The 19,589-nt window shown below is 52.8% G+C and overlaps 1 protein-coding gene across 7 annotated transcripts; it reads right to left on the bottom strand.

Moving 5' to 3' along the window:
- Positions 1–25: 25 nt before the first annotated feature.
- On the bottom strand, positions 26–19,588 carry LOC123928913. Of its 7 annotated transcripts, XR_006815851.1 has the most exons (5): positions 19,325–19,588; positions 16,816–16,975; positions 15,265–15,337; positions 11,511–12,285; positions 5,188–9,596 (listed from the first exon to the last, which is right to left on the bottom strand). XR_006815851.1 is itself a non-coding variant. In XM_045983983.1 (4 exons), exons 1-4 carry the CDS (start codon positions 19,586–19,588, stop codon positions 1,804–1,806), a joined length of 543 nt encoding a protein of 180 aa, XP_045839939.1. In that variant the 3' UTR covers positions 26–1,803. The 7 variants fall into 7 exon arrangements, 6 of the variants coding, with proteins under 6 accessions (XP_045839939.1, XP_045839938.1, XP_045839936.1 ...); XM_045983983.1 differs by lacking the exons at positions 5,188–9,596; positions 11,511–12,285 and adding an exon at positions 26–1,849; XM_045983982.1 differs by having other exon boundaries at positions 5,187–14,965.
- Between the last annotated feature and the right edge of the window lies 1 nt (position 19,589).

Below are 19,589 nucleotides of genomic sequence, written 5' to 3'. Positions count from 1 at the left end.
CTGCGGGCCTAAGCGAGCGGGGCGGGGACCGACGCTTCCTGGCCAGCCTGGGCAGGGGCGCCGGCCCGGGGAGGGGCCAAGGCGGCCCCCCGCGAGCTGTCGCCCGGGGGGTGGCGGATGGGGCTCAGGTCAGGCTCTCACAGAGGAGGCTGGAAGGGGGGACCCTCCCGGCACACACAGACCTCCGAGGCTGAGCGAGCCAGCAGTTCGCCGGAACAGCCCAGTCTGCACTCGGTGCCCTCTCCTTGCCATCGCCCAGCCTCGGCGCATGCACCCGGGAGCCGCGCGATCTGCCGGGCTCAGTCTCCCCGCCGAACCGCCCCAGGCGTCTCCGGAGTGACAAAGTGGGGGAGCCGTCCGCGGCGCCGCCAGCGCAGCAGAGATGGGGTTAATGATCAGTCACCGGGTCCAGCTTCTCCACCAGGCCTTGAGGGGAGGGCGTGTGACCTGCACCGGCCCCGGGAAGGCGGGGGGGTGGGGGGGGGGGTGGGCTCCAAAGCCAAAGTTTCGGCTTTGGAGGCGCCTGGGGGAGGTGCTGGCACGAGGTTCACCTGGAGACTGGCTGGGGGACTACCAAGAAAGGGGGGAGAACGGAGGGGCTGTGCTGGGAGGGTTTGTCTAGAGGCACAGGAGCGCTGGCACGCATGCCCCCTTCCTGCTGGGGACGCGAGCCGTTGAGTGTCTTACGCAGAAGCGACCACAGACTCTCAGCCTTTGCGAAGGACGAGAGGAGCCTCCAGATGAGAATTTATCCCCTCACTGTGACAGATGAAGAAATTAAGACTGCGGTTTACGTGGCTTCCTTCAAGTCACCTCAGGTCCCCACACTCCCCATCATTCTTTTCCGGTGTCATCCACGTCTCCAGGGGACAAGCACAGGGAGGGAAGAGAGTGGCATCTGCCTGAGGTGGTTGTGGCAGCGGAAGGTCCTCCCCTAACTCCTCAGCACCACAGTGTGTGTCCCCAGAGGCGGGGGGGGGGGGGGGGGGGCACCGACCCAAGACCCCAGCAGACCTGGACAAGCGAGTGGGAGGGGTGGTGGAAGGAGCCAGAGGCAGGGCAGAGGAAGCAGGAAAGGGACCACCGTGGGTGGTTCCCCAACCCATTCAGCTGCTCCAGGCAATTGGGAATCCCTGTGTCTGGGTGTGGACAGTGCCTGGTGCCTGAGGCTCCAAGGGACACATGGGCTCCCCTTGTCATATGGAGTGTGCACAAGAGGCTGTGACCGAAATGCCCCAGATGACTAATCAGGCGACATGGTGGCAGGGAGAGTGTGAAGGAAGATGGGGTGGATGGGGGACAGGGAGGGGAAGAGAGTAGATAGCTAGGGGCCCTCTGGCTGTCCCTCATGCCAAGGGACACTGGTGCATCTCAGGGCTGGCTAGGTGCACCCCTGTGACCACCCTAGCAAGGGGGAGGGCCCAGGCCGAGGGTACAGCGGTGGGCCTGGGCTCTCGTTCCCAGAGCCATGCGGGCTCTTGGGTGGTCCAAGGGAGCTGCTGTCTTCTGGGAGGGAGGAGTCTCCACTGGCGGCTGGCAGTGGTTGGGGGGTGCCATGTGGAGTCTTAACACCCCTTCAGGCCCTGAAGGAAGGGTCAGGGTTGGGGAGGAGGGGCAGAGTGGGAGGCTTAACTTGTAACTAGGGAGCCTTTCTCTGTAGTCAGAAAAGAAACGCAAGGAAAGCAGGATGGAGGTAGATTTCAGCCGGGATTGCCCTCGGAAGAGCTTCCCTCTGAGAACCGGATCTAGGAGGACAGCAGAGCAGGCTGGTCCGTTCAGGTCTGTGTGGCACTGCGATGATGTCTATGGAACATCTGGGTAAGGGACTGAGTTCAGCATGGAACAGCTTCTGCCTCAATGAAAAATAAAAGAAGCCAAGGTAAATGAGTTGGAAGATAATCTCATCTCCGTGGTTTATGTGGAGCAAAGAGATACGAGGGCTGGTTGAAGGCATCACCCGCACCTCTCTAATGATGGTTCACTCTGGTAGCCTGCTTCCCCACTGCACCATCCGTGCCAGGAGACAGAGACTGGGTCTGCCTTAGTCTCTGGTTTTCCCAGAGCTCAGCACAGCACCTGGCACAAAGTAAGCCCTCATTCAAGGAAGGGGGGGGTATGTGGATAAAAGGAATAAACATCATTCATACTCGCTTGCCAGGTGGCAGGCTCCCAGCCTCCTGCACGAATAACAGGAAGGACCAAAACTCACTAATTTGGAATTTGCAATAATATTGATGTTACAACCTTGATCTCAATGAGTAAAAGTTAAAAATAACCTCTCTCTTTAGGGTCCTATTCATGAGGGAGAGGTATAATAAGAATGCACATTACATTTGGATAGCACTTTAGACCTCCTAAATTCTTTTGTGGGAATTATCTAATTTTTTTTAAAGATTTTATTTATTTATTTGACAGAGAGAGATAGCGAGAGAGGGAACACAAGCAGGAGGAGTGGGAGAGGTAGAAGCAGGCTTCTTCCTGAGCACAGAGCCCAATGTGGGGCTCGATCCCAGGACCCCAGGATCATGACCTGAGCTGAAGGCAGACACTTAACAACTGAGCCACCCAGGTGCCCTGGGAATTATCTAATTTGATAATGGTAATAACCTTGAGAGGTAGGAAAGAGATACGGTCAGTTACTTCCCAGACGCCATCAAATCAATGGAGGATGTTCTGATTCCTATAGGAGGAGGTCATTATGGTTAGGCCAGTGCAAAGAGCTATGGATGACCGAACCAACAAAGGAAATGCAGTCTGCTTTTGGGAGCTCACTACCTATCTCCTCCTCTCTTCCAGGGAAGGAGGAATCACCAGCTATCACAGTTTGAGGGGGAAAAAATCCCTTAGAAAATATGCCCCCAAATGGAATAAAAGTTTAGTCTATAAATAAATCCTTAAATTATGTTCAATTGAGTTTTTGATAAGGGTGCCCAGACAATTAAATGGGGTAGAGGGAAAGGGAAGAAATTCTTTTTAACAAATGATTCTGGGACACTGGATTTCTACCTGCCGGAGAATAAAGTTGGACCCCCCCCATACCGTTTATAAAAATCAACCCAAACATCATAGACAGTGTAAGGGGTAAAATCATAAAAATCTGAGAAGAAGCATAGATATAAATCTTTGTGACCTTGGGTTAGGCAATAGTTTCTTAGATGTGACACCAAAAGCACAGGTGACAAAAGAGAAATTAGATAAACTAGACTTTGTCAAAATGAAAAACTTTTGGGCCTCAAAGGACACCACCAAGAAAACGAACAGACAAGCCATGAACCGGGAGAAAATATTTGCAAAGCATGCCTATGATAAGGGACTTTTTCCAGAATAAAGAACTCTTCCAACTCAACAAAAAGACAAATAATTCAATTTAAAAATGGGCAGAGGATTTGAATAGACGTTCTCCAAAGAGATACACAATGACCAATAAGCACATGAAAAGATGCTCAACTTCATTAATCATCAGGGAAATGCAAGTCAAACCACGGAATGAGCTGCCACTTCACACCCACCAAGATGCCTAAAATAAATAAGACAGGGCACCTGACTGGCTGATTCAGAAGAGCACGTGACTCTCGATCTCTGGGCTGTGAGTTCACACCCCGCGTTGGGTGTAGAGGTTGCTTTAAAAAAAAAAATTTGAAAAAATTTTTAAAAAAAGACAACAACCAATGCTGTTGAGGATGTGGAGAAATTGGAACCCTTGTACATTGCTAGTAGGATTGTAAAATGGTGCAGCCACTTTGGGAAACAGATTGGCAGTTCCTCAAATTGTTGACCATAAAGTTACCGTGTGACCCTGCAACCCCATTCCGAGGTACATACCCGAGCACTGAAGAAGCGTGTGCACAAAATACTTTTACACAAATGCTCAAAGCAGCATGTTACTGTTCATAATAGCCAAAAATGGAAAACGACCCAGATGTTCATCAACTGATGGATGGATAAGCAAAAGGTAGTATACTCATACAATGGAATATTATTCTGCCATAAAATGAAATGAAGTATTGATTATACACGATGAATATTGTGCTGTTCAGGCTACAACACAGATAAACCTTGAAAACATTATGCTAAGTGAAGGCAGCTGATCACGAAAAGCCACATATTTTATAAATCCATTCATGTGAAATTTCTAGAATAGGTAAATCCATAGAGACAGAAAAAGGATTAGTGGGTGCCAGGGATGTGGGGAGGGGAATTGGGAATGAATGCCAATGGTATGGTTTCTTTATGAGATGATGAATATGTTCTGAAATTAGCAGGGATGATAGCGTAAGGGGGGGATTTTATACTATAGGAATTGGATTTATTAAAAAATATGCCCAAGGGTTTATTTCTATCATTCTATGTTCATCAAGAAGTCTCCTGATTATTGACAGGTTTTTAGAGAAGCTGTGGGTCTCTTACCAGAGACCCACTTACTTCTGCTTAGCTAAAACCCCTGGGGCGCCTGGGTAGCTCAGATGGTTAAGTGTCTGCCTTCAGCTCAGGTGATGATCTCAGGGTGCTGGGATTGAGCCCCACGTCGGGCTCCCTGCTCAGTGGGGAGCCTGCTTCTCCCTCTCCCTCTGCCTGCTGCTTTGCCCATTTGTGTGCTTTCTCTCTCTCTGTGTGTCAAATAAATAAAATCTTTAAAAACAAATGAATTAAAAAAAAAACCCACCCACCTCTCAGAGCCCAGCCCCAAAATAGCTCTAATTTCCTTAATCCCTGCTAATCTCTCTCTTTCATATTTATTCAGCATTAATGTATACAGGCCTCCAAAGCACAGTGGAGGGGATGGATTAGGAGCCAGAAAAACCGGGGCCACACTTAAAGTCTTATGACCTGAGCAAAATAATCGCTCTGAGCCTCAGTTTCATCCTGGGTAAAATGGCTGTAGACCCTTTACCCATCCTCCCTTGAGAGGTTGTGAGAAAATGAAGACAGATTCCTTGTCAGTTGCCACACAAAACCAAGATGGTATTAATATTTTAAAAACCATCCGCTCGGGGCGCCTGGGTGGCTCAGTGGGTTAAAGCCTCTGCCTTCAGTTCAGGTCATGATCCCAGGGTCCTGGGATCGAGCCCCGCATCGGGCTCTCTGCTCAGCGGGGAGCCTGCTTCCCCTCTCTCTCTGCCTGCCTCTCTGCCTGCTTGTGATCTCTGTCTGTCGAATAAATAAATAAAATCTTTAAAAACAAAAACAAAAACAAAAAAACCATCCGCTCCCGTTCGTTATGTGCAGGGCACTGGGCTGAAAGAGAAATACAAGAGTGTTGCCTTTAACGTAAAAAAAATGGGGTGAAGAGAAGATTAGGTCCGTGAGGCCACATGCATTATCAGTAGAAGGTGCTAAGGAGCTGGGAGGAAGAAGGCTCCAGCAGGCTGAAGGGGACAAACAAGACAGATTCCTTGGGAGGAAGGCAGAATCTGAGAGAGGGAGGCCCCCAGGAGCCCAGTATGGGAGGGGGTAACAAGGATGCTGGGGGCTCAGGGTGAGCACGGTTTATTTAGACTCAATTAGCACAGTCCAGTGGAACTTTCTCGTGCTGGTGGAAATATCTGTCCAACAGAAATATAATGAGAGCTGCATACAGAATTATATAATTTCTGGAACCACATTTAAAAACGTAAAAAGAAAGAGGTAACATTAATTTTAGTAACATTGATATAATAATAATTTAATACTTTATTTAAAACTGATATATCCAAAATATCATTTCAACACGCAATCATTAGAAAAATAACGAGATATTTTATGTGTGTGTGTGCTAAGTCTTAAAAATCTGGTGTGTGTGTTTTTTTTTTCCATTTTATTTATTTTTTCAGCGTAACAGTATTCATTGTTTTTGCACAACACCCAGTGCTCCATGCAATACGTGCCCTCCCTATTACCCATCTGGTGTGTGTTTTACACATCACAATTTGGATGCTAAACTGTCAAGTTACAGTGAAATGTAATCTTGCCACAGCCAATGGAGTTTTGTTCAATGGCAACACATTGTGTACTGTTTCTGTTTTTAAATTAAAATTAATCAAAGAAAATTAAAATCCAGTTACACTGGCCACATTTCAGATATTCAATAGCCACGTGGAGCAAATGGTTTTCATGTTGGGCAGCGCAGCCCTGGAGCTAAGATTTTGAGGGTAGATTGTGGGATTGAAGACAGCTTCTAAATCCACACCTCCAGCCTGGACCTCCATGGGCTCCAGCCTCGTGCTCCACTGCTTTCCAGAATTATCCGTGTAGGGTCTGGATTACGACCGTGATGACTGTATAACCCTTTCCTCCCAGAGGCCACCCCACCATGGACATGCGGGATCCTAGCTTTGCAGAGTACTTTAAGGCTCATCTACCCCAGCTGCCTCCAAATGGAACCCTAGACCTGCGGGGGTCCTTGAAGGTGCTCATGAGGGCCAGATGAGCACTTCCAACTGGAATCCTACATTTCCCCGATGTGCACCTGTTGCCAGGTTACTTAGAGCACACCATTTTGTGCCTTCAGTGGACACAGAGCAGCTCAGGTGGATAACTCCAACAGTCTCCATCTGTTCACAAGCTCGCAAGCTTTATTTCACTCTGTAAGTACTTACTGAGACCCTGTTGCAGCCAGGCACCTCTGCGTGCTGGGGTCGCAGCAGAGAGCGAGGCAGAGCCCAGCTGCCCATGTGTCGGTGGCAGGGGAATGACAACGCTATGTTGCAAAGCAAATGAGGCTGGGGTTGGGGTACAGAGAGGCAGACAGGCAGACGTGCTGTCCCGCCCAAGACTTCAGGGGGGAAGAAAGACCCTGAAGAGAGCCAACCAGCAGCCTGGACATCCGGGGAGGGGCTCTTGTGGGCCTGCAGGGACTGCGCCCCACCTCTAAGGAACAGCCAGTGCGAGGGCCTGTGTAGCCCGCTCACCGGGAGCCGTGAACAGCTGAGTGCACACAGGTGGCCAGAGCGTGGGTCATCTTGTCCGCTGGAGGGGGGGACCTGGTTATCGTGATGTGAGAACCCAATGGAATTAGGGTATTGGAGGCAGCCTTTTGTTTTTAAAAATGTCTTTTTATGTAATATATGTAGACTATAAATAATATAAATACGTATGTAGGCATGATAGCTAATGTCTGTTATGAAGTATAATAAAAGGAACACCATAAACTCCCTCTGCCTCATTATTCTCATCTAGCTGGGACCCGTCTTTCCCTTCCCCGTCTTCTGCTTCCCCATACACCCCCAACTAACTCTGTTGTGTTTATTACTCTCTTCACTTTTAAAGATTTATTTAAGAGAGAGAGAGAGAGTGCACCAGCAGAAGGGGCAGAGGGAGAGGGAGTCCCAGGTCGACTCTGAACTGAGCGCAGAGCTCAAAGCCAGGACCGGATTCTGGGACTCGAAGATCATGGCCTGAGCAGAAACCAAGAGTCCATCACTCAACTGACTACGCCACCCAGGCGCCCCGACTCTCTTCACTTTTAAAGAATAGTTTCAGTTCTTTGTATTTCTAAACATAACACTGTTTCGCTTTGCTTAAGAATTTTATAAAAACAGGGTCACCTAGGAATGCACCTAAGAGAAATGAAGATCCACGGCCTTGCGAAGACTTGCGTACATAGCATTGTTAGTCAACGCAGCCGAAAAGTGCAAACAAGCCAGATGTCCGTCAGCTCGAGGCTTGCTTCTTCTCTCACAGTGATGTTTCTGAGACTTAATTGGTGGTGTTGCAGAAATCTGTAGTTCATTTATTTTCACAACTGTGTGACAGCCCATCACCCAGCGTGATGATACCACGATTTATTCCTCCAGTCTCTAATTCTGTCACTGGACACGTGAGTTACCTCTTGTTTTTTTGCAAAATAGTGTGCCAGTAACACGCTCGGACGTGTCTCCCCGGTAAACATAACCGGTAGGGATGTTGAATTGAATAATAAAATATCAGGGCTTGTAGATTGCATGTCTTTTTTCCACTTCATTTTTCAGAAATTCACTTTTATTGTAATTTACAAAAGGATTGCTTCCCCAGCCTATTGAAAAGTAAAATAAAATCAAAACTGGTCCTCATTGAGAAATATTGCTCTGGGGAATATACTGGGAGTAGAACTGCTGAGTCAAGGGTATGCAGATGTTCAAAGACATGCAAAAGTTCAAGGGTGTCCAAATGTCAAACTGCTTTCTAAAATACGTATATTGGGGGTGCCTGGCTGGCTCAGTCGGCAGAAAGTGTGACTCTTGATCTCAGGGTTGTGGGTTCCCACGTTGGGCTGGAGCCTACTTAAAAATAAAAGACAAAACAAAACAAAATACTCCTACTGATCTGCACTCCCACCAGCCATGGGTGAGAGCTCCCATGCCGTTCCCCATCTTCACCAACACTTACTCTTGTCCAATTTTTAATTTTGTACCAATTCCGTGCGTAGGACACGTTTTCTGTCCCTTGCTGCTGCCGAGGCTGGATTACCTTCTCAGTGTCTGGGAGGCATTTGTGCTTCCTCCTCTCTGCTGCTCCTGTTTGTTTCCTTTGCCCATGATTTCCTCCTTCTTCTTGATTCACACAGTTCTTCAAATATCCTGGCTAATAATCCTTTGTCATTTCAGTGTGCTGCAGACACAATTCCCAGCTCGTGACTTGTTTGCATCTCTTTGGGGGTGTCTCAATCACAGAAGGTCTTACTTTTAAAGTTGTTGCCTTTTATCTTTTGGGCTGGCTCCTCTTCACTCCCTGTAGATCTGCCCCCTGGAGATCATGGTCAAAGCCCCTACTGATCGGATAGGTTCCAGAGCAGAGCACGGACACCCGCTTTGAATCTGTACCCTCCTGCCCCCAGCCTCACGTCAGCCCCACTGTATACTGAGGTGTTTACTCTGGAGCTTTTTTTTCCCACCCGAGTCTTTCCCTGCCCTTCGGACCAGAACCCTAAGTTAAATCTCAGCTCTGGCACAAGCTCCTTTTGAAAAAACCAGTCCAGAGGTCTTTTATGTATTTATTCCCTTACTCACTAACCTATTTTTACACCTATTAAACCATGAATTCTTAGGCAACAGGTTCCAGCGGCTCAGGCTTCTGCCCACCCGTTCTCCCCAAGTGTGGGTCTCTGGGCAGAGCAGGTTGGTGCTTCTGTGGAGCCCAGGTAACTTTCCCTTCAGCTTCTTTCTTGTTCTCATCATTTTCCTTCCCACGTTTCAGGAACTATCTTGGCTCTTGGAGTGCTTAATATGCTCAGGACGTACGTTAATTCTCTTGGCAAGAAACTTGCCCTTAACTTGTTTGTTTACAACGATGCCAACAGCATGCTGGGTAACACGGAGGGCTCTTCCAATTTTGCCATGGTAACGTTTGTGGGGCAGTCCTTTTTGAGCAGTGCCCATTCCCTTGATGTCGACAATTTCACCTTTCTTGAAGATTCGCATGTATGTAGCCAAAGGAGCGACTCTGTGTTTTCGAAAAGGCAGGCCTAGAACGCACAGTGCTGCCTCTCTCCTTTCCCTTTGGGCCGGACATTTTGGGACCTTGCTGGAAGAGGGGATTCTGGCCGAAAGGCACACATCTTCTTCTTGGAAGCATTTCCAGCCCCCCCGCGGCTAAATCACTTCTTCTAGTCAGTGGGCTTAGCCTGCCGACGTATCCGATGACTGACAGGAGACAGGTGTTCGACTATTAAAATGGGATACTTTTTCCTTTGAATAAGTACAGCTTGTGAAATTGATTCAGTATTTCAAAACATGGGATTCCTCAACCAGGGAATGTTTGGGAGGAGAAAAATGGTTGGGAACTCTTACTAGTGATGCCTACAGTAGCCTTGACACTTCTGACTAATCTTTGACTCATAGCTCTCCTGTCTCATATTGCCGAATTTTGCCACGTCTTCATTAAACTTGTCTCCCTGCTTTCCTTTCTCTCACTGCACATCTCTCCCTATGCCAGAGACGGTCTTACCGACACCAACTACCCGGATGTTTAACAAGCAATTCCCGAAGATGTGAAGGCCCTTGAGCCCCCGCTTGGGGTGAGCCCTGACAGAAGTGGTAGGAGTTGATCCGATCAGGCCAGCTGTTGAAAGACACATTTCGAACAGAGGAAAGAGAAATTTATACCGCCCAGCACTAGGATGTGAGTAGAGGCTGGAAAAGCAGGCTGAGTCTGCCAAAGCCGAGGTGGGTGGTCAGACTTCGTCCTAAGGAAGCCTTTGGCTTGGGCAGTGCCCTGGCCACACTTACATTTTAGGGCCATCAGGGAAGATGTGATTAGCAAACTGAGAGGGCCTGGAGGTGGCGGGAGAAGGCAGTGGGCTAGGGTCCCCAGAGTCTGAGGGAAGTGGTAGATTGAGGGTTGTGCCAAGGGAGGTGGGACGGAAAGGAGGCAGGAGCCCGCCGGTTGGAGGGGAAGGGTGGAGGAGTTGAGGAGGGTGACAATGCTTTGAAAGACATGTTCATAGGAGAGGAACATTCTAGAAGCAGGTTTGAATGGTGGGAGGGAAAGGAGATGAAGACTCGGTGTTGGAGGGTGCTGGTCCTTTGGAGTGAGGAGGTGGGTGACTAAGGAGCCAGCCCTTCTCACCACCCCTCACAGCTGCTATGGGGCCTCTGGTCCACTTGGCCTCCCCGGGATCCTTTGTGCCTTTTCTCTGCCTGCCTTCTGCCTGTTGAGGTGCTGCTGGACCTCAGAGAACATCCATCTCAGAGAACCTTCAGGTGTTGTGTCCCTCCTCCTCCCCAAGCCCACCATATTTTCCATCTCAGTCCCTGCTCAGTGAATGTGGAGAGGCATGTGAGGGCTGCCTGCAGAGGACCGAGGAACATTCGAAGTCCTGTCCTAGACCCTTGTCCTTCCATAAAGCTGGCCTGGCATTTGCCCCCATCATACCTCCTTGTCCATTTCACCCACATTAATGGTCTGTCCTATGCTGTGAGTGCTGGAGATACAGCAATGGATGTTAATATCAGGCCACGTCCACTGAGCCAGGCATCTAAGAGCTTTATATATCTTCATTCTTTTCAATCTCCTAGCAACCCTACGAGTTAGCTACTATTTGATTCCCATTTTACAGATGAGGAAACTGAGGCACAAAAAGGTTAGTAAGGTGACTAAGGTCACCCAAGTGGGGGAGCCCAAATGCAAAGTCAGATAAATGCCCCCACTGCGAGCGACTGCACTGTCCCCGCCTGCTCTCTCCTCCAGAATGTTGTGTCCATTCACTGTCATGGGATATGTCAAATGCCATCCTCGTTAGAGTCAGGAAGTTCTTATTTTTGATCCCAAATCTTAAACCCCCCTCTCCTAGTTTTGCTCCTGGTGAGGTGACCTCTGCTGCAGTCCCTGCAGGAACTTAGACATGACACCTTCCTCTTCCTGGCTCTGTGTGGCTCCTCACCTGACCTGCTCACAGCAGCGCCCAGTCCCCCCTCCCAGTCCCACTGCCACTGTCCCCATCTACGGACCCTCATCATCTCTCACAGGCCCCACCTCTGCTTGCCCCCTCCGTGTCTCTCCCTGAAGGCCATTCTCACGGGCAGCCTGGGAATGAACCCGTGTCCTAAAGCACACACCTGAAAACAGCATCTGTTGGCAAATCGCTCCCTTAGTCCTCTGAGGGATAAAATCCGCACTCCTCAGCGTGAAGTCCAAAGTCTGCGGTTTAAAGTCCAAAGTCCTGGCGTGGCCCCTGCCTCCTCCACAGCCCCAGTCCTGGCCCTCCCTCCACAGATCCCTGTGTCAGTGCTCCCGGAGGCCCGTCGCTGGCGACTCTGGCCTTGATAAAGTGTTCAAGAAGTCAGCAAGAAAGGGAGCAAAACAAGAATAGTCAGATACAAAAATCAATCAGCATATATCAGCCAAGTGGCCAGTTGTCCTTTCTTGGTCACAATATCTTTAATCCCAAATATCCTTTCTATTTTTTTTTTTTTTTTTTTTGCAGTTAAAATATTACTTCTTTGATAAAATGGTGGCAAGTAAAATGTCTTACTTGGCAAACTAAAAAGTGTTTGCGACTCCGGTCAGACTCCATCTTTTCCCTGATGACTCAGTGGCAGGCAGACCCTGAGCTCTGGGTCTTTCCTGCCTCTCTCCTTCCTTCTGCCTGGAATGTGCCCTCCTCCTGTTGGCTGGTCCTTGTCGTCCCTCCAGGCCTGGCCTGTCCTTTCTTTCCCAAAGCAAGGCCTCAGCGTTCAGCATAGCGTTCAGCGAGTAGGGCCCCGGGCACGGGCACATCTGTCTCCCCGCAGGCCTCGGGGGCGTAGAACCAGGGCGTGCTCACAGTCACACTTCCAGAGCCTGGTGCACCTGCGGCCATCCCAGTACATGGCAGCTTTGCTGAGGTCCGGCCTGGAACGAGTCGGTTCCAACGCCCCTTGCTGTGGTGGTGGTGAGAGGCCATGGGGCTGCCCAGGCCTCCCTGGCTGCAGCAGGTGGACTCTCTTGCTCTGAGGGCCCCAGAGAGGGCTCTGGTGCGATCCCTCCCCAGCCCCAGAGAGGTCCCGGGGGGAGTTCAGGGGCTTGGGGGCTCAGGCGTCTAACTGTCCCCAAAGCACGACGGGGGCCAGGGCCGCGTGGGCCTTCCTGTGACTGTCTGTAGCTTGCACAGGGTTCCCGGAGGGGGCCGGGGAACTGGCCGCACTCTGAGGGGCTGGAGATTATCATCTGCTTCCTGGCGGCCCAGGGAAGCTCAGGTCACACGGGAAGCCATGGAGGGAGGGAAGGAAGAGAGCCCAGAGAGAGAAGCTGAGGAAGACAGGTGGACAGGATTGAAACCAGGCCGAGGCTGGCAGCAGAGACAGAAACCTGGGGGACCCAGAGAGAAGTGGGGAGGGGCCGCTGCCATCAGACAGGCGTGGGGGTGGGAGCCTGGAGCCTGGAGCTGGAGGTTCGGCCGGCCTCCCGCTGGGCTGGAGGAGAGGCACCTGCCTGTTGGCGCTGACACAGACTACGTTGTGGGACCCAGGGCAGGGGGGCAAATTCACCTCGGGGTCCAGCCTCCACCAGTCGATGTCCAGGGTCTTGGCAAAGTCCTCTGAATGCCTAGGACCCCGGAGGGCCCTCTAGCCCTGGTCTCAACCCAGGTGGCACCCTGACTTTGCCTGGCCCCCTTACCCTTTTCCTGAGGGCCTCTTGATAAACTCCCTGAAGACATCACAGATGGGTCAGAGGAGGGACTCAGAGGGAAGAAAATGACATTTTTCATTACTTTGTAGACGTTTGTTTTAGGCAGAACCTCTTGAGAGGGCATTTTAAACCGCTGTGAGACATTAAGTCCCATGTTGAGGGGGAGGTGGTGGTGGACTTCTGTGGTTGGACAGAGGCCAGCTCGTGTCACACACACACACACACACACACACACACCTCCCCCCCGCCCCGAGAGCGGTTGACCAACAAGGAGGAGGCGGAGGAGGAAAGAAGGTGAGCCGAGACCCTCCTATCTTAGCAGACCTCCTCTGACGTCAGCTGGCCAGAAGGGCGCTAGGGTTTCTGGGGAGAAGCCTCTTCGTGGAGGAACCTGCATGGGGCCCGGCTCTGCAGTGGCCTGATCATCTAGGGGACAGCTGAGCACTGGGGACGCCATGGGGGTGGCAAGCAGAACGCTGGGCCAGCGAAGAGCTCAGGAGCTGGCTTTGCCGCCACAAGGCCGCCACAAGTGCCTGTACAACTGCCCGGGCGAGCAGGTGCAGCTGGCTCTTGATTTCATGGTGCAGTGAAGCCGGGACTGAGCCCTCGGCCAAAACAAGCCCTGGGGGTGCTTGAATTTATCAAATGCAGAGTGGCGCTTGGAAAGGGAGAAACACGCCAGACAGGTGAATGTGCTCCAAGGCCCATCAATGTCAGGACGTGACGGTGCCCTTCCAGCTGTAAACGGCTATCACGTCACAGGGGAGAAAGGGATGTTGGGATGGATGACTTATTAAAGCCTCCCAGTAGTATCTTTGCCTTCCAAAGATACAGACTTATGTTCTAGAACCCAAGAGCCAGCCCTTGGGCAACATTCTTGGGCCCCGGAGCTTTAGGGTGAGACTTTGAAGCAGCCCTACCCAGGAGACCTGAGCTGCCAGAGAACGAGGCCCCAGTTCAGCCCTGCTCCAGAACGGGCCCCTCGGATCCATGCTGGAGCGGGGGGCATGACGGGCTCACAGTGTGTGATGACGCAAGAGACAAGGATCCATCCGAACTGGGGGCCCAGCTGACAGGGGTGGGATTCTCCCTGGTTGTAGCCCACTGGTTAGCACAGCATATCCCAGTGACCAGCTGGGAGGGATCAAAGGAGCATGGCTTCTTGGGTAAGGGAGGTTCTGTGCTAAGGTCAAGGTGACTTCAAATCTAATCTGCTCTCAAGAAGGACCAGCGGCCTGACCGGAGCACTCAAGGTAGGAGGAGATGACCAAGGTCAAGAGAGTGTGAAGAATGGAGGTGGGAGGGGGAGTTGGGTTAAGGGAAATCTCAGACTCAGGCCCGCCATGCTGCTAACTTGTGATGACCTTGGAAGAGTCACCAGCCTTAGCGCACTCATCAGAGCCAGTGTCTTGTATGAGTGCCCCCTTTTTCCTGCTCTTCTGGTTTCAGTGGAGGTCTGACTTGGAGAGGGATATGCCATAAAGCCACCCCTGGGGAATGACGCCTAAGCCTCTGCGGGCACCCTCTGGGCCATGGCTTGGGCACCCCTCACTTTCGGCTCACCCCCTTGCGGCGCTTCTCTCAGGAGAAGGTGGGCCAAGAACCAGGGGGTGTGCGGCTGAAGTTGGCGTAGCTCTCAGGGTCAAGATGAGAACGCAGAGCTGCCACAGGCTTTGAACAAAGTGCAAGAGTCCTAGCCCTGCAGTTTATGGCTGGCTTGTGGAGTCGATTAGGCGGGGGACATTATCAGCGGGATCTCCTCTCCCTTCCCTTATCCCTGCTGACAACACGAAAGGCTCTGGCCACCCTTTGCCCCAGGCCTCACACGCTTGCTCTCCACAGTGAATGCCCCTAGCACTCACACAGCAGGCCTTCAGTGCTTGTTGACTGACCGAGGACTGATCTACCCAAGGAGAAAAGCCGGAAGGTCGGGATGGAGGACACCACTGGGATACAAACCTCTTCGAGTTTTCTTCCTGGAGGGGAGAGCTGGCCCAGGGGAGTGGGGTCCTGGAGCTGGGCTCCAGTGCCTCCTGCGCAGGCCACGCTGGACAAGGGGAGCTTGGCAGTGCCCTAGCAACTGTGACCCTCCATCCAGAGTCCCCATTGTGTGAGGGATGTGCTCCGTAATGAGATACAACTATGGACCTGCGGACACCTCTTAAATGCCCCGGGAACCACTGCTAAGTCCCTCCAACGTACCTCACATCTTCAACCTCTGCCCTCTGCGAGGACCTGTTTGCATTCTTGCCACCTTCTGTATACACCATCTCCTCTGCCGGGGGGAGAGGAGTGTTAGAGGGCAGGACGGGATGGAGCTGACCATGCACATTCCTGTCTCAGGGCCTTTGCCCTTCCTCCCTCTTCCCTCTGCTGGACTTAACCTCCCCTCTATCTCCACAGGACCTGCATCCCTTTCTCCTCAGAGAGCCTTCCTCCTGTGACACTCCAGCCCTTCTCCTGCTTAATTGCCTTTGTAACACTTGCTGTTATGTGCAACTAGGTTTCTGTGTGTGGGTGCACACATGCATGTCTGTGCGTATGTGTCATTAGAAACACCCTGGGTTGGAAAAAAAAAAAAAAAGAAACACCCTGGGAGGTTGGAAAGCCCGCCCCTTTCATGGCCCCCCACCTCGCGCACCCAGGGCCCTCACGCCCCCTCTTGCCCCAGGCTGGTCCTCAGTGTTTATCTAACCCCCGCCGGTTCCCTCAGAGCCGGCAGAGGGAAAAGCTGGCCCGACTCCGCTGATTCACATCGCTTCTCCAGCCATCCCACAGGGCTAAATTGGTGTGTTTGTCTGAGTCTTGTCTTCCCAGACCGGACTGGCTTTAGCGTCAGCCTGGAACCCACAGCCTGTGACAGCCCTCAGCCCAATGCCCTGGAATTCCAGAGGTCCCAGGTGACTGACTGTCTTCATCCGGAGCCAGCCCTCCCCCCCCCCACCTCCCTGCCACGCCTTCCCCATTGCTGCAGCTCCTGCTGCTCCTGCTGAGGCCGGTGCCCCCCCAAACCGAAAGAGGGGGGGTTTCTCCCTGAGGGATTCGTCTCATCTGCAGCTCATCAAAGTGGCTGGGTACTTTCAGAATAAGACTCGTTTTCTTTTCGAGAAAGCTGGAACAAGTTCCTCTGGGAGGGGGCCTGATGGGGCCACCCCACGCCCTGGGCGGCTCCTGCCTCCGCAGACAGGTCAGAGTAAGCGTCTTTCAGGGATCAGCCATCCCAAGGCAAGGCTCAGCTCCCTGCGCCCGCGCAGGCTTCGGGGCAAGCTTGTGGACTCTTGCGGTGGCGGCCAGGGAGCCCGGAGGGTGTACCAGTTAGGCCATGCTCACGTTCCTGCACAATGCTCTAGCCGCTCTAGCTGTGTCTTTGGCTGGGATACTCCTGCCCTCTCCCCATGGTCCCTCTGCCAGTGGAACCCCTGCTTGTGCTGTAGCTCTCTGAGTCTACGTCAGGGTTACAGAAGCCTTCCCTGACTCTCACATCTGGGTTGCCTTTCTATGAGCTGAGGCCTGAAAGAACAGGGCTGTGCCTGTCGTGTTCACTGATACTGTCCCAGGGTCGCCCAGCACCTGGCACACAGAAGGGACTCGATAAATCGCTGCTGTAAAGCGTGAGTGAATTCTGTGTGTGCGTGTCTTACAGAGCCTTTGGTCTGGGGAACCCCGTCTCCTATGCCTTTCGCATTCTCTGTATCCCAAGGTGAAGGCCTCTGTCTACACCCTGTGCTGAAGAGGAATGTGCATGAGATGTACCTTGACCTGACTCTGAACAGGAGTGAACTGGGTGTTTCAGTCTGTTGGAGGTGCGGGAGCTCTTCTGGAGGGGGCTAGAATGGCTAGGAGGCTCCTCTCTGGTCCTTCCCACACAGGAGCAAGATGGGCTTGCCAGGTAATACAGGATATCCAGCTGCATTTGAATACCAAATAAATGACAAATGCATTTTCAGTATATCACACATCAGTGGAGATGGGGATGCCAAAAACAATACGAAATTCGAATTTAACTGGGAATCCTTCTTTCTCAGTCTGGGAACCCTAGGAAGGGCAGCGCTGAACCACCTGGTTCCCCAGGGGCATTGGAGACCCTACTCATGAAGTACATTCTGCTCTCTTGGTTCCTCCTATTCGTTAAATAAATGCTTTCGGCCAAAGAACAGGGTGAGCGCCAGCTGTGGTTTCCCAGCGCTGTCACGAGCACAGTTAATGCAAAGTCCCTCCCTCCGTCTCAACCTCAACCCCACTGGACTGGTCGGTTAGGGAGGGCCTCTCTCAGAAGTTGACATGGGAAGGAATAAGCCAAGTGATAACCAGGGCATTCGGAAGGAGAGGCAGGAGTGAATTTGGTGAGTCTAGTGTGGCTTTATGAGTGCGGTAAGGGCGGGGGGGGGTTGTTGCATGGAAAATGCCCCGGACCACAACCTCCGTCCTCAAGAAGGTGCCTTGGTGCTGCTCCACTAGCCTGCTCTTACCCACCTCTCTGCCCCCAGCGGAGGGTGGAAGCTTCTGTAGCTTCTGCCGCAGGAGTCTCAGCAGCAGGCAGTAGGGGGAGAATGGGAGTGTCTGCCATCCTGGGTTGGGGGTTCTGGAGCTTGGTGGCAATTTAGTGGGATCACCTGCTCTTTAAAATGGTTGAGTGGAGCCCTGAGTCCTTAGTGCTAAGTCTATGTGTGGCTGGTCCTCAGGGAGGCGCCTTACCTGCATCAGAGCACCACGGCTCTCCCCTCCCCACTGTAAGCTCGCAGGGTATTCACCCCTTTCTGAGAGGAAAATGCTGCTGCCCAAGGCCATAGGACCATGGGGGCAGGTGGAAGAAGGACTCAGGGGCCCCATCCTGCCTCAGCAGGCGTCTCTCTCCCAGCTTTGGAAGGGGCTGAAAGCTCTACACTGGGAAGCTCGGCACTCAAATCACAGAGTTCCCAGCAGGCTCCGCTCCTCAACTGCCCACTCCAGCCCTCCTCCTCTAAGCCCAGATATACAGGCCAAACAATGGGAAATGGCTCAGTTCCACATTTAACACACAGAGCATTTGTTGCCTGCTGTTTGCCTGCTGGCACACTAAGGAAGCTGTTTCTTATTTTAAAATGTCCATTAACTCCCTCCAACTGGAAAGCTACTCCAACAAATTTATGCTGTGGCAGGTTTAAGCTTGGTTACTCTGAGGGGTGGGCCCTGCACTGTCTGCCCCCTTAAAAGATGTGCCCACGACAGTGGGCACCCTTGGGTGTCTTGCCATGGGCTTGAGAGTATGTTCTCTCTGTAAGGGGGAATTAGATCCCCAAGGCCCCCTTTGGCCAGGGTCCTTCAGGAGCCCTTGGCCACTGCCCATGGGAAGCCCACAGTGTGGGAGGTAGGGGGAGGGGGAGGGACACCCTGGGGGAGGGGTGTCTCTTTTACAACTCCAGGGGAGGAAACCCCATTTCCCTCCTACCCTCAGGCTCTTGGTGAGCTTTGCCAGGCATCTGACAGGAAAGAACCTTTTGTTCTGAGCTTGTGAGAAGTCTGAGCTGGACTTGTTATCTACCCACAGCATTTCCTGGAGAGGGGGCTGCGGTAGGGGCTGGCCCCCAGCCTTGGCCTTGGCATCCTTCTCTCAGCTGTTAGGACAGGGGAGGCTGCCGCTGGCAAGATCTAGGCCTTCAGGAGCAGCTGGTGAGAACTGCTATTTATCCTTAGGCTGGTTTGTCTGGAGGGTGGGTAGTCAGTCTCAAAGTCCCTTAAGAAAGGGGTGCAAAGAAAGCCACTGTGTGTGTGTGTGTGTGTGTGTGTGTGTGTGTGTGTGTGTTGGGGAGGCCGTAGTGTGTGTGTGTGTGTGTGTGCCGTAGTGTGTGTGTGTGTGTGTGACTTGCCCACCAGTGACATCCCCCAGGGCTGCGGGAGCGTCAGCGTGGCCCAGGTCCGGGCCGTGTCTGACACCTAGTGGCCACCTGAGCCCGGGGCGGGGCGAGGGGAAGGAGGAGGAAGGTGGGAGGGAAGCGGAGGGAGGGCGTGGAGGGAATCAGGAAGCGCGGAGCCCACGCCGGGGACCAGGCCCGGCGACTGCTCTCCCGGCCAGCAGCCCCTCCCCACGGGAGCCGTGGGCCCATCACGTGCCCGTCCTGGGTCCCGGTCCCCGTCCCGCAGCCCATCACCCCCCCCCCCCCCCAGCAGCGCCCGCGACCTCCGCGTCAGGCCTGGGCGGGAGGCCCTCACACCCACGGGGTCGCAGACCCCCTTCCGCCCCTGAACGCGCCCCGGGTCGCGAGGCCCGGATTTCGAAGGTTACCCGAGCTCGGGTCCAGAAGGCCGGGTCGCAGTGGCCGCGGCTGTCGCCCCTCAGCGCCACGCGCCGCATCTCCTTTCGCGCGGCGTCAAGGTCTGGGCCCGGGATCCGGCGGCGGCCGGGTCCCGAGAGCGGGGCACTAGTGGGCGCCGGGCCCTGCCCCGCGTGCCTCGACGCGCGGGGGCACTTCCGGCGCCCCCTGCCCCCAGTTACCCTCGCGGCACCTCCCACCTCGCGCCCCACCCGCAGCCACCGCCCTGTCGTCATG

Source organism: Meles meles, chromosome 18 (assembly GCF_922984935.1).
Source record: "Meles meles chromosome 18, mMelMel3.1 paternal haplotype, whole genome shotgun sequence".
NCBI classification, from domain to species: Eukaryota; Metazoa; Chordata; class Mammalia; order Carnivora; family Mustelidae; genus Meles; species Meles meles.
This window is presented reverse-complemented; position numbering and strand designations above follow the sequence as displayed.

Bases quoted from the DNA above. Each gene is read 5' to 3' on its own strand.
- LOC123928913 (XM_045983979.1), bottom strand. From the start codon at position 19,588: ATGACGACAGGGCGGTGGCTGCGGGTGGGGCGCGAGGTGGGAGGTGCC. The intron at 15,338-16,815 runs GTACATCTCATG...TCCCCCCGGCAG, and splicing joins CTGTTCAGAGTCAGGTCAAG to AGGAGATGGTGTATACAGAA. The intron at 12,286-15,264 runs GTACGTTGGAGG...GACTCGTTCCAG, and splicing joins GCAGAGGTTGAAGATGTGAG to GCCGGACCTCAGCAAAGCTG.